Source organism: Notothenia rossii (assembly GCF_949606895.1).
Source record: "Notothenia rossii genome assembly, chromosome: 9".
Classification (NCBI taxonomy): Eukaryota; Metazoa; Chordata; class Actinopteri; order Perciformes; family Nototheniidae; genus Notothenia; species Notothenia rossii.
The window spans coordinates 67,208,655-67,223,983 of NC_136907.1; the positions used below are offsets into that span (position 1 = coordinate 67,208,655).

Below are 15,329 nucleotides of genomic sequence, written 5' to 3' on the forward strand. Positions count from 1 at the left end.
CACAACATTAAATGTCATAGCAGCAATTCAGAATTGTGAAGGAGAAATGTTCTACAACCAGGCCACCACCTGTTTTGTCTATCAGGAATTTCATGAAATATTAACTACTGGGACAAACTGTGGGTTTTGTTTTCTCCCAAAATGTTGATGTTATATAAGAACACAAGGGAAAGTTGTCCAGCAGTGAATCGAGGAGGACCTGGAAGTTTCTATCAGCAGCTGCGCTGACCTACGACCAGTCATTTGTGTCTGCGTGTAGGGTGGCGATGCGGAAATTAGTTGTAGTTGTGGTAACTGTGTGTGTGTGTGTTGGTGGGAGGGGGGTTACAATGGGAGGCTGATGAAAGCGAGGGGGTTTACAGAGATGGGCTCTGAAGCTGCTGTCCAGCTCATGCTTCAATTGTGCAGTAAAGATTCCCCAGCTGTCCTACGGATTAGCCCGTGTGCTTATGTGATTAGGATACATGGCACCGTGGCTAGACCCGGCGCCTCTGACCCGGAGAATGTAGAATGAGTTGAGATGGGAGGAAAAAGGATGGACGGGTGATTTGCGGAGTCCACAAACACTGACCACCCAACATAAGACCTGGGTTTGTTGAGTGCATGAGAGGTAAAACAAGTCTGTTGCTACTGTAACTGTAGTAAATGAAGGCAGGTTAATGTTTTTGACATAATATTAGAATGTATACTCAAAAACAGGATTTAACTGCTATCAACATTAATTCCTGAACCTGGATCTATACCTGTGCTGTCAATGCCTAAAGTTTAGCATCAAGTTTTGCCCAAAGATACCATTGCTGAAACATTAGATGAAATTGTTGAACATCATCAGGTTGTGTCATGCTTATATCCTAAAGGAACCACATCAACATGTATGAATTGATACACAGGTTCTAAAAAAAAGCATTCTTTGAATCCCATTCGACTTATATTAAATCATCAACTTGGAGTAGCATTATATATGCTCATTGTAAAATACATGCCTAAACTGTAAAGGGCTCTTACATGTTAACATTTGCCAACTGAAAAGCATGGAAAAGCTTCCAAATATGGGAAACTTTGATGCTAACACAGGAAGAGGCAATACTTTTCCCCCTGCATCCTCTTACTAACATGTTGGTCTGGGAGAGCTCAGAATGACTGACATGTGGTATGACAAACAGTGTGACAACATGGTGTGTGTGAGCTGCCCTGCACAGCCTGCACATTGCCCGCTTGACTGTACCAGACGCTATGGCACGGGTTCAACAGTAACGCTGACTTCATGGGTCACAACCAGCGCTGCTAACTGGAGGCAGTGAAACCATGGCGGTTGCCCATAAAGTAAGTAACAGCGTAATACAAATAGGCTAAAGTTGGAAGGTATACAAAAAGGCAACTCATTAATTCCTTCAACACTTCTACCGTTACAACACCAACAACAAATTTGGTGTGGGAATATGAGTTTAGGAGATAGTAATCCCGTCTACAAATGCAAGATAGTTTGCTTTAGCTGGATTCCCACCCCTGCTGTTTTTGTTACAAGCATTTGCCAACTAAATGGAATCCCAAAGGATAGTTGGGTTTCGTTTAACATAGAGGTACTTGAGGATCTGTCACCACGATCTCAACAAGTGTGGCTGGCTGCTTCAATAGGAGCCACTCACAAGGACAGAAGAAAGAAAAGACCACATTGTCGGTGGGGGCGGGTCTCCATTTTGTGTGAATTTGGTCATTTGTTGGCCGAGGTCAGCTCCTGCAGATTAGTCTTGATGGTGGTGTGTGTGTGTGCATGTGTGGTGGGGTTGGGCTAAATTGTTAATCCATTGATTTACTTGGAGTTAACACGCTGGCCAGGGTCCAACAGAGACTTAAGTCACAATTGGAGTGGAGCAAATATATTGAGAGGAGATGGTGGGAAAGTTGAAATGCTGCTTTTCTTTGACAAAAGGGGAATTTGAAGAGGAAATTGAAGCAAGAGTCTGCGGTAGGTTGGTAGAAAAGTCCTTAACTACTGTCTACGCCATTGTTTGTGATTTACTATGGCTAATATTTTGAAATTGTAAAACAAAAAAATACAGCGTACGTTTTGACATAGAAAAGCAGGCCGCATTGGCAGAATATACGCATTTCAAAATGAATAATTGAAAAGACAACATCACAATCAAGCCCAGAAATCTTAAATAAATGTTTCCCTTTGTAGCCTACTGACAGAACAGTATTTCCTTGGCAATGTAAACATGAGAAACATAGTCATTGTGCAACAACACAGTGATGAATTATTTCATTTTAAAGATAATGGAACAAGGGGTGCATTGTCAGACATGTTGACCTATTGACATAATCAGAGATTCTTGGAACATGTTAAAACAGGACAGTGAAAGCGTAACCATCCTGGACAAAGAAACATTCCTTGTGTCAGTGATACTTGTGTTTTTTCACGTCCATGTTTTCAATTATGTTAGCAGGCTTGTTGAGAGAGACAAGCAAGATTACCATGGAAAAAAAACACTCATCATGCTCGACAGCTATTTACGGAGCTGCTGTAGACCCGCAGGAATGGTCCTCCACCTTGACTTATTGAATTATGGAGAAGCTGTCGACAGGTTGAGCAACTGTCTCCTTCTCTCTGTGTTTCCTTACATTCACTTTACTCAACACGGAGCTGCAGCTGTCAGTGTCTGCTCCATTCCTTGACTGCATCCAGACAGGGTGGATGAGTGCACCTTGCAGGCTCATATCACGGTGACCTCAGGTTGTTTGTTACTTCTCAAAAAGCCAATCAAATTTTAGCATAGCAATGGAAGAAAATGTGTCTATTGATTTACATCCAATGCCATCATTCAATGCAAGAAGTAGAGGGGTCCATTTGTTGGGAACCAAAGGAAGTTTAGTGCGTTCTGCATGCTAACCCTAACCCTAACCCTAACCGTAGCCCTAAGCTCAACATTTTAGAATGTATTATTAGTATGTCACTCAAAACATGCAAATCACTCTGAAAAATGTGCCCCATCAAAAAAGGCCCTCCAGAACATTCTGGAGGTCAACGCGAAATCTTTTGAGGAACTGGTAGGAAGTAAGTGAGGGCAAAGTATGTGTATACTGCAAGGCTGTTTAGGTAAATGGGGGGCAGGTGAGTTTAGTGGCGGGGAAGTCAAGGGCTGGGAATGTCAAGAAAGAGGATACTGCAATATAAGGAAGATATGGCTAGATATGAAATGACAAGACAGTGATGTCCCAAAGTTATTCACATTGATTAAAAACAGAGCTAATATTTACCTTTAGAAGTAGTAATTAGCATATGTTTTTGTATCAACTATCAACATTTTGGTTTGATTTCATTTTTATAGATTAGATTCAACATTGGTGGAATTCTAAAACTTGGCATTTTAGCATGTTTGTTTTTTTCATCCCAATAGTCTTTGGTTTTAGGGGTTGTTTCCTTCTGAATGAGTTCATCAATATATCCATTAAATCTATCAAAAGATACAACAGAATTTCTTGGGAGTGGAAGAAATAATTTACTGTCTGTAGTCGGCCAGTTTTGTAAACTTCTCTAACATTGTGCTGATGCTGCAATCCATTACTGAACCACCTGCTGGTCCAGCCAAAGAATATAAATAATTATAAAACAGGTGTGTTTTCTGTAAAATGACCTTTGACATTCGTGTTAAATACACTAGAATTAGTAATGTGTTGACTCCTGTGAGAGTGCACAGCTGTCTTTGCTGAGCTTTCCTTTTTTGAACAGTTTGTTGTTCCAGGTTTGTTGTTCTACATGTCTTGAACTGTATTCCTGCCGAACCTACAGGGCTTTAAAGTAAAGCTGAAAAGAAAACCTAAATATCATTTTATTGGAAAAGCATGTTAGGTCAGTGTTTTTGAAAGACCCTTTTTTCATATTAAAGTACCTTTTATAACTGAGTATTAAGTTCCACTTGACTAACCAAAACGTTTGGGTGGTTAATATGTGGTATATGTGCAAAAGCAGAATGCATGCTGAGTTTAGTGGTATTTAGAAATTGGAGGTTATTAAAAAGTGAGCCCGCAGTTGCAGTTATGATTACTTCTAACTCATAGTGAGCTCTGAGCTGTGACTACAGGGAATTATGACGTCACTGTGGCTGGGGAAGAGGGTGGCTTGTGAGGACCAAACCCATGGATCACATCCAGAAGCACTGTAACCTTCCAGTGAGGCAGCATAGGAGGTGTTCAATTTCTTCCAAGTTGACAATGCCTCTGCCAAAAAGGCAAATTCATGTGAAGCGGGTCTGCCACCTTCCTGGCTTTCCCTGCCTTGCCCAAAACCACACGCTCAGTGACAGGTTTCATTTGGTTATAAGTGAAGTAACGCATGGCGGCCTCTGCAGAGAACACAGAGGACAGCGGAGGGAAAGGTGTGACAATCAGATGCTGTCTTGTTAACTGGGAATATCCGGCAGCGGAAGCCATTACAGATTAATGTGCGGCAGGTGTTGGGTGTCTAGACTAGCAGAGAGAAGTACACTCACTGAGTAATTGAAAGTGCAGGTGCATCTTGGGCCGCTGCCAGCATGTGGGGCTGCTGTAATGTTTTAGCGGCATGACATCTCACTTTTAGGGCTCGAGGTATTACATAAAATGCCTCCAAGCTCTGATGAAAAACACGGTGCCTAAGGAATGCCAGATTTGCTTGTGAAACATCTCTCAGATATTATGGGCTTTTGTTTCTCTTGCATCGACGGCTATTAATGTAATTTCATAAGTACAGTTTTTGGCTTGTTGAAGTAATGTAAAAGGACTTGGCAAGAAGTCTGGAATAAAACCTTGACTTTGTCCACTTAATCATAAAAACCTGGTGGGTTCGGCTTCCTATGTTGACATAGAACAGTCTTAGCCAAGAAATACAATCAAATGTTCTTGAAAAAGTTAGTCGTGGTGGATAACACAGACAGGATAATATCACCCGATATTGAGTGATATTGGGATAATGGTTTAAAGTTACTGTCTCATACAGTACTAATGGTGGCTGTATTGTTAGTGTAGCCTGGATAGGGTAGGGATAACTTCTTCTAATATACTCAGGATTGCTTACTAAAAAAACAACAATTTGTAATGACAAATGATATATCTCTTTACATTAGTCTCACTAAAGACCACACTCATTGATTCAAGTATTTGCTGCTGAAACAACAACCTAAAAGATAATAATAAGATTGATCTACTCAGTGTAAGGGGGATTTTTATATAACTGCAAGAAAAACACATTTCTCAAATCTGTTTTTTATAATAGATATTACAAAAGAGGGAAATTAAATGTGCAATTTGCATGCATTGCAACTGCTAAATAGATCAATAATTGAGCAATATCTGATCTGATCTGTGTTAAATGTGCTGTTGCTGCAACTGTGACGGCGGTTTTATTCCCTGACCTGTATGGCTGCTCCTGGCTCGAGGCCCTCGCTGGCTATCAGTCTCCAGGGCTAAGAGGATAATGTGTTAGCTGATATCTTAGCTCAGTGTGGTGCTGAAATGGGAAAAGGGGGAGTTTGGAGGAGGTAATGATGGACCACTTTGGTTTCTCCTGAGAAATAGGAATAGGCTAGACTAAGACCTGCATATGGGCAGAAGCAAACACAATGGTTTCCAGAACACTGACATTTTTAAGATTGTTTTTCTGCAAGTATGCTTTGCAGATGCAACAGAGCATTTCCATTGGTTTGTTTTTTTCTGCTATCATATAAAGACATACAAAATACTATAAAAAATATGTTTGAAATCTGATGGAAATCTTTTCTTAGGGTTCAGATAGAAAATGTGAGAAGGAAGCCATATTGGCCGTGTTTTTATGGCCAAGATGAGACTTCAGCACACTGCCTGTGCGAGGTGAAACGAGTGTGGATGCGGTGCCAGGCAAGGGTCCTCTTTCTCTCCTCACACTGAGCCTCTCCAGTCATGGATCACAGAGCTGGAGAAGCAGCTAATAGCTCTCTCTAGCTGGGCCTGTGCTAAATACTCCCTCCACTAAAATTATTCCTCTGGGAATCAATGGGCCCTTTCTTTTGTGAGCTGTAGTTTGCTTGATGGTCCCAACCTCAATGTGAAACATTAGACAGCAATGGGGAAAACATAAAACATAATACTTGTGTGACCAGCTTGTCATTGGGTCTTCGGTGGCTGTGTTAAGAATTTTGCCCAAGATAGTAGATTCAGTGAGGGAGAGGCTAGTGAGGGCAACAGGCTTTCCACACATCGAATTGCAGGCACTGGTACACAGAAAAGGAGCTGTTTTCGCTGGATTTAACTTTAAATATATTTGTTGCCTTTTTTGCAGAAATATTAACATATTTAATCCAATGTTATGTTTTAGCCAGCCTAGGGATGGTAATGTTGCTCAGTCAGCTGGTCGGTACCCAACTTTGGCACAGACTGAGTTATCTCAACAACAATTGGATGGATTGCGAAGACATTTGGTACAACCATTTAGGATTCCGAGAGGTTGAATCTTCATTAGTTTGGTGGTCCTGTTACCTTTCTTCTAACATCAACAGCAGGTTAATATTTTCACTTATCCTGTGAAATATCTCAATATTTTCTCGAGGAATAACATCACTGTCAGTATCGTTATATGGCTGTAAAGTCTTGGTCTTGTGAAATATCTGAAATAGGTTTTTTTTTCTTACAAATGATCCAGTAATTGATATGAAACACACCCATTGTAGTTAAATGTATAAGCAAATCATATTTCCTTTTTTGGGAGTGTGGTCAGAGCCAGCACCTTGAGATCAGGGATCAAAGATCAACCACAGTCTTTTAGTCTGCATCCCCTTTTTGGATTGAGCTCCACAAAAATGTCTGACATCTGAAATGGAACAAAGCATTTAGTGGGAAAACAAACATCTCTATTTCAGCTCTTTATAATGTCCATCATGTTTTCACTTGAAGTCCTTTTTAATCTTCCAGTAATTGTTTCTTTCAGTCAAAAGACAGGAATCACTATCCTTCACCCAGAAAGTTTGGCCTAGCCCTTGACCACAACATCTCCGCTGTCTCGCCACAATGACCTGGTATTGATTTCTTGTTCACCCATAACTCTCAACTGCCAGGATTTCTAGGCTCCCCAAATCAATTATCACAGATCTGCTCAGACTTTTCCAGCTGATGACGGGAGCCTTCTTTGTACTCAAAGCCTCAAAAAACACCAGATCAAATTCTAAGAAGCTGTCATCAGCGTCTAGGTAAAAAGCCAAAGATCATCCAAGGATTGCATATTCAACATAAAGAAATGCATAGTGATGTAACAGGAAAATCAGGAATTTATATTATCTCAAGAGAATGCAAAACTTGCGCAGAGTGGCACAGTACAAATTAACCAGATTTAGACTCAAGTGTTCACGGCAGACCAGCAGAGTAAAGTACCCAAATCAGCTTAATGTGGCTAAGCCTAAATATTTATAAAATCAGTTGTAATGGGCTTCTCCCCTGGCACTACCATCCTTTCCAGTGTCACTGTGGATATAAGCTAGAAAGTTGTGACTTTTTATGTCAAATGTGAGCTTGAATTGATCAGATTCTATCCATATCATTTAGACAAAAAACTGTATTCAAAGACTGTTGCTGCAGACAAGTTGTCCACAAACACTGGGCATGGAAACCTTTACAATTGTTATTTATTGGTTTTGGTCATACTAAGTGTCTAAATGTAGTCTGGGTCTACCTCACGTTCATAATGTTCTTCGGCCTGTGCCAGACCTCTGCCCAGCTTGTCTATTTGGTTACTATTACTGAGCCTTTGTTTGTACTTCAATGGAAGCTGATATGAGTTGTAAGAAGAGCCTGTTGCTACAAGAGTCTCTGCAAAGGTCAAACATGGTGGGTTCTTTTTTGAAGGATTCCGTTCGGATGCAGAGTGAATAACTTAAAGGCTTTTTACCTATAGGCAATAATGAGAAACAGCACCCTTGCCAGTTGGTCAATTATGGCGCATTTCCACTGCAGCGCGTAGCACGGTTTAAGCGTGCCGTGCCAAACCCGGACCGTTTTTATTTGCTTTTCCAGTAGGGGTAGTCCCGGCTGAGGGCTACTTTTTCACCTTTTTTCTGGCCCTCCAAAATCGAGGTTCTTACCGGGCCAACAACCGGGCTGAATATGCTAAACTAGTGACGTAAACACTCTCGACTGCTGAATGGTCAGACGGAATCGCTGGCAAGGGGGCTACAACTACAACAAAATGAACATATTTTACTGTGATTTAATTGTAATACACGTTTCAAAATGATGCTGAAGTAACAACATACTGATACCGGTTAGTAAAAACCATGAATTAATGCTTTGACAATTCTGCAGACAAGACGGCAGGCCAAAAACCTTTTTAAAATGCGTGTTTTCTGAATGGAGATCGGCTAAGCTAACGCAGTATATGCTCCGACCGTCCACACTCACAACAATGGCCTATACAGACATGAATAAACCTAAACCAGCGACTGTATTCGCCATGACACAGACAGTCTGTGGTTTGTACTTGTTTAACTTTTGTCTAGTTTCTGAACAGATATGAAGAGCTGTGCCTGTGAGCTGTGAGTTGTGAGCTCTGAGGGCTAACAGCTAACGGCTGATGTTGGTTTTGTATTTCGCATTGAAGATGACATCACGGCTTCGCCTACATTGCGTTACAATAGTTACTGCCCCAGCTACTAAACCAACACACTCTCACTCCATAAACGTCCAGGAGCTACGCTTGGTCAGGGTCCCGAGGCGTGCAGTTGGGACGCTCCTAGGCTCCTTCATCTTCATAAAGGGACGCAAATAGCTTTCAACTGATTGCAATGTATTCCCATCTGCGGTGGGATTTGACGCTCATGGAAGCACGGCATTCATTTGTGTCGGCTGCCCTTAAAGGCAATGTGAGCGTCCATTCCCATTGGATAACAGAGAATTGTACACCAGGAAGTAAGTATTCTCCTTACTGTCAATTGATTTGACAGTGATATCTCCACTACTCATCAACTCAAAAACACCAGATTATCCTTGTTGATTAAACGACATTGATAGGTTTTGTGAACATTTTCTTGTTGCCCCAGCTGGTCGACACCTCTTTTAGCAGAAACAAAGGCTACATTAATGTATTAAATCAATGTTAATCCAGGTGGATGTGGAATTAACGGACGTGACCGTGTGTGATTGCGTTGGCAGGCAACAGCTTCGGTTCATGTTAATTTACAAACTCTTCAACTACAACCGTAGTTATATTTAAAAACATGTTAGAAGGCCTCACGAAATACTTTAATGTAAATTAAAATTGAAATGTGAAGGAATGTGTGTACAACAAAATACATCCTTACGAAATACGGAACCGGAAGCAGGCGGAGGCAAGATCCTCAGCTCGATTTAGCCACAAAGCACGCTGGGATTTGGTGTTTATAAAATGTGAAACATATTTTTAAAATAAAATAATACATTATTCCGAGTGTGCTTGCTTTTCTCTTTGAAAGTCATCACATAACGGCATTTTAATACACGGTTCGGCTGCATTAAATATGAAATATCTGCAGTAGTAATAGGCTTTGTAGAGACAAACAGGAGGAAATGCCGCCAAACTGAAAACGTGACGTGGATCCTAAATATATCAGCAGTTAAACAACATCTTACATTTCTTTTCACACAATACGCCTCTTTGCAGTATCAACAATAATTCGGCTGACTTTTATATTTGATCCAATTGGTAGATTGACTGTATTTACACCATAAACGTGCACTCCTGATATAAAGGGACACCTAGTGGTTAAAGCGCGTTATTGTATTTTTATTATTTTTATTATTAGATATTAATAGAATCCCTATAAAGTATATTCATTACTCGTTATTCTCTGCTAATAGTTAATTAAAGACTGTATATAATGACTATTTTGCACATCCCTTTCAAGATTTCAAGATTTTCTCAGGTTTATTGACATATACACATACACATATACAACAACGGTGTAGTTATGCAATGAATGAAAAACTTGGGTCGCAGGTTCCTCAACAGTGCATTACAAGACGTCTACTGTATCAATATGTGTGTATACCTCCACCATTAAACTGTCATATTGTGCACATTTCTTATACTATCTACATACATCTTATAAAAGTATAATACATGTATAATATCAGTTAAAATAAGTGCTTAAACATAGTTAACATTGCTATGTTTAAGCACTTGTTTAAGCAGATAATGTAAGTGTATTTCAAGTGTACTATGTATTAATTTATTTAGCTGTACTTAAATCAGGTTTTAAAATTGTTTGACTGATAGAGATCATGCAATGTCATTATTTGTTTATTGATTGTTATGAACCTGCCTGAGGACACCAGATGGAGATGAGCTATTAGCTATAATCTGGCATATTGCATCTCTTCTCTTTGCTGAGATTAATGTTTTTGTATGCATGGTCCTTCTATAAATAAATACAAATACAAATACACCGTAGTTGTGTATACTATGATATGTCAATAAACCTTAGAAAATCTTGAAATCTTGAAAGGGATGTGCAAAATAGTCATTATATACAGTCTTTAATTAACTATTAGTAGAGAATAACGAGTAATGAATATACTTTATAGGGATTCTATTACTATCTAATAATACAAATAATAAAAATAATAAAAATGCAATAACGCGCTTTAACCACTAGGTGCCCGTTTCTATCAGCTATGCACCGTTATGGTGTAAATACAGTCAATCTACCAATTGGATCAAATATAAAAGTCAGCCGAATTATTGTTGATACTGCAAAGAGGCGTATTGTGTGAAAAGAAATGTAAGATGTTGTTTAACTGCTGATATATTTAGGATTCACGTCACGTTTTCAGTTTTGCGGAATTTCCTCCTGTTTGTCTCTACAAAGCCCTCATGTTTCTCATCAGGGCTCTATAAATATACAACTACGGCAGATATTTCATATTTAATGCAGCCGAACCGTGTATTAAAATGCCGTTATGTGATGACTTTCAAAGAGAAAAGCAAGCACACTCGGAATAATGTATTATTTTATTTTTAAAATATGTTTTCGGATTTCACATCTTATAAACACCAAATCCCAGCGTGCTTTGCGGCTAAATCGAGCTGAGGATCTTGCCTCCGTCTGTTTCCAGTTTCGTATTTCGTAAGGATGTATTTTGTTGTACCCACATTCCTTCACATTTCAATTTTAATTTACATTAAAGTATTTCGTGAAGCCTTCTAACATGTTTTTAAATATAACTACGGTTGTGGTTGAAGTGTTTGTAAATTAACATGAACCGAAGCTGTTGCCTGCCAACGCAATCACACAACGTCACGTCCGTTAATTCCACATCCACCTGGATTAACATTGATTTAATACATTAATGTAGCCTTTGTTTCTGCTAAAAGAGGTGTTGACCAGCTGGGGCAACAAGAAAAATGTTCACAAAACCTATCAATGTCGTTTAATCAACAAGGATAATCTGGTGTTTTTGAGTTGATGAGTAGTGGAGATATCACTGTCAAATCAATTGACAGTAAGGAGAATACTTACTTCCTGGTGTACAATTCTCTGTTATCCAATGGGAATGGACGCTCACATTGCCTTTAATGGCAGCCGACACAAATTAATGCCGTGCTTCCATGAGCGTCAAATCCCGCCGCAGATAGGAAAACATTGCAATCAGTTGAAAGCTATTTGCGTCCCTTTATGAAGCTGAAGGAGCCTAGGAGCGTCCCAACTGCACGCCTCGGGACCCTGACCAAGCGTCGATCCTGGACGTTTATGGAGTGAGAGTGTGTTGTCTAAACTGTAATGGAAACGCAGCATAAAGTGAGCCTGGCCTACCAAGGCCTAACTATACCGTACTAAGCCGTGCGAGGCCTTGCAGTGGAAATGCGCCATTAGAGACAAACATGTCTTTATGGACCTTCCAGATTGGGAAGTGTAAACATTTCATAACAATGGCTAAAATGGAGGAGGAGAAAGAAAGGAGATTATGGAAAACTGGGTTGATCTTTATCAAATACTTTTCATAGTCATGTTCCAATTGCAAACAGGTATTGGTACAATTGGGCTTTTAAGTCTAACTCCAATTATATTTTTTAGCAGTTATTTTATCAAAATTGTACTGGGTTTTCTTTCCTTTGCTGTGTCATTTATTCATTCAATATGTACCTTTTCAAGACCATAGGTGCAAACTTTTCTTTATTTTTGATCTTAAGGAAGGTGTCGGTTGTGCAATTGAGAACAAAAATACTGTACTGTATGTTCCACGTTAACCACGGAACGAAGAAGGGTTTCGTTGTACCATAGAACTGGACCTTTGTCAATTGGTCCATTATATTCTGCAGGTGTGGCTTCATGTGTCAAGAGTACACTGACCCCGATATTGGCCTCATACCTCAAGAAAATCATCAAAAGGAGACCTTATCTCAGCGGTGTACCGTAGGATGGCAAAGAGCCAAGATCGCATGCCTTTTCCTTTCTTTCCTCCTGTTGGGTAAGTGTGTGTTGCATGGGACATAACTTATGTGTCAGTCACGACAGGACTGAGAGTGACGAGAAGTACATGAGGAATGTTAAGTGCAGCACATCAGACACATCAAAGAATGCAGCGAGCCCCAGGGAGCCTGTTAAATTAATGATCCAGATTGACTTCTGTACAAAACAAAGAAAGAAGAGAATAGGCTCCTGTAGGCTGGAGGTCGCAGTTCAAGTTCTTGTGTGTTTTACAATGTGCTGAACCATAATATTTCACCTATTTAAAAACGGGCACGATTTACATCCTGGATGTGGCGTCAGCTTGGAAAGAAAGCACCTGCTAAGTAAACGGAAACTGATTGAGTTCATTTTAGTTTAGCAAGAAGACAATTAGAAGACATGCTGCAAATCCATTTACAACTAATCTTAACTTTTTTTGCATTTCTTATTACCCTTTTTGTGGAATCAGATGTTCATAAAAAATGCTGCAATTAGAAGACACAAAAAGCTTGTTTTAGACTTTTCACAGTCGCTGTGATAGTTTGAACTTCATTTCATTTGACAAATATTCAAGTGTAGCTCCTCTTATTGTAAGTGTAACTTACACATGTCCATTTCCCTGAGAGGGAGAAATCTTTTCTCTTACTGAATAGCTTTGTTGAGTCGAGGAACAAATGTTGAGACTGAAGCACTCAGAATCTGGAAAACATCCAAATCCAACCAGCAAGCCAGATGCTTCTGTGGTGCCTGAGCGCCGCTCATGTCCATGGTGACAATCCCTGCCCACCAAGCTAGAGAGAAAAGCCAGAAAAGCTACATCCTGGGGGAGCTGTAGCGCCAGTGGCGCCTGCATGAGTGTGATATAAATCCTGGCTGCTTTGAAAATAATTAGCGCAGGGATCAAGGCTACCAGGGCAGTCTCCCCGACCTGGCGCTGAAGAGGAGACAGGTGCCACCAGCGGCCTAAGCCAGTGGAGCTGCAACCTTGTAGTACAGAGCAGGCCCAGGCTCGGAGAAAGAATGCCAACCTCGATTAAACAAAAGAAAGAGCCCCACAGGCAGCCCTTTTTTGTGCTCCTGCAGCACGTATTTCAGGCCGGTGGGAAGCTGCTGGGTGTGGGATTTGTACGGGTCTTGGAAGAGAAAGCTGCCAGAGAATTAGGTTTGAGGGGTGGGATGTTTGTGTCCACCCCTGTGACCTGACCATTGAACTGACCCCCTGGTATGATGAAAGCTATGTTTTTATTAGGCCAATATCTACAGACAGCAGTGGAGTCCAATGCAAATAGATGATGAGGATATTGGAGGGATGGAAGACTTTCCAAATAACAAAGCAAAATCCTGACTACAGGGCTCAAATGGAGATTAGTCAGATAGGTCACCAGGAAACACAAAGAACACACCACTAAAGGCTTTAGTACGCTGAAACCAGTGTGAGGGGCTGTCCACTGCCTGCAGCGCCCAGCGCCCAGGTCGTAAAATAAGTTTGATTTATCAGATAAATACTTCCGTCCCTTTTCTGCATAAAACTAAGTACATCACCATATATGTCTACGAGGAAAGAATGTCCATTATTTATATTTATGATATTCATCTTATCAAGATTAAAAAGAGACCTACAGTAAGAGACAGGGGTTTGGAGCGGGATCAGGAAGACGGTGTGATTCACGGAGGCTTAAATCACAGTCTTTTCAGCCTGGTTTTAAGTGTGGGATTTACAGAACAAAACAGAACCTTTTTTTCTGAACTGTGACTTACTTGTTCTGTTCTTGTTCTCTTCTTGTTCTTGTTTTCATGAACTATTTAATTTCAAGCAGACTAACCACTTAATTCTCTTTATGCTTAACTGGTCAAAGCAATATATTTGATATTGTGTTCAAATTCATGGAAATGTTGGATGAATGCAATAGAAGATTAAATAAATACTGTCTGTGAGTGAACGGCACACTTTAAATTCATGGTAACAACTGATTTGGATTCAGAAGTCTTGTTGCCTTATTCACAAAAACATAACTTTATTGTGACATTTCTGATTAATCAATTTATTTAGGAGATCCTTTTATTCAAGTTTTCCTACGAGGGAGATGTTTTGAAGGAGTCAGCCCCTATAAGCCAAAGTGACCACAACTTTTAAATGAGGTTACAACTTGAAACAGCAATTCCTGCTTACCAATGTCTGCTTACCCTCATGGAAATTCCTATTTTCCACACAGCTGACTGTATGAGTAGGCAGAGAGACTGTCAGTCATTGTCCAGACAAGTGACACAGGACCATCATTTTCCATTTTCAAGAAGCATGGGGAACCCTGGCCGTGTTCCCCTGGAGGGCAGGAAGGAAAGACAGGATGAGGGGGAGCTCCCTGAACAGAGAGGGGCTCCAAGATTGGAACCGGGGATCCCCTCGCTGGTCTGACTCGTGGTGTTCAGTGTTGGAGAACCAGAGAGTTGAGACGTTCCCATGTCACATTTGCTATTGTCTTTTCGCACTTGGGTCAGGGATTTTCTTTCCGTCCCATGTTGGCGACGATACTGCCGCTGCCAGAGGTACTGCGGTTAGGAGTTAGACAGCTGTCCTTTAACTGGAGAAGCCAGGTTCAAGACCTGCTTGGCAAACATCCACCCGGCTGCAGAGTCCTTGAGGAAGACACTCAATCCTCTCTGTGTTGCTGACTCTGTACATTGCCCTCCCCGTGAAGAGGGGCAAGAGCAATAAAGACTCTGGATTTGTGTGTGATTCGTCGATTTCTTGAGACACCTGGACACTAAATGGCTTTTAGAGTGGTAACAAGTTACTGAAGCAGCCAACAAAAAACTTTCATTTAGTGGTACTTTAGGTGCTCTAGTACATTTCAGAGTAAAATGTAGCACTTTTTACTCCACTCTACTTATCTGATATCTGTAGTT

General features: G+C 40.5%; 1 protein-coding gene across 1 annotated transcript in view; it reads right to left on the reverse strand.

Annotated features, from left to right (window-relative positions):
• wnt3a (wingless-type MMTV integration site family, member 3A) overlaps positions 1-15,033 on the reverse strand; it is a 61,285-nt gene extending 46,252 nt beyond the window's left edge. Inside the window, exon 1 of the mRNA XM_079652137.1 lies at positions 14,596-15,033. Coding sequence (XP_079508263.1) covers positions 14,596-14,615 — 20 coding nt within the window. The 5' untranslated portion in view covers positions 14,616-15,033. The remainder of the gene's footprint in view (positions 1-14,595) is intronic.
• Between the last annotated feature and the right edge of the window lie 296 nt (positions 15,034-15,329).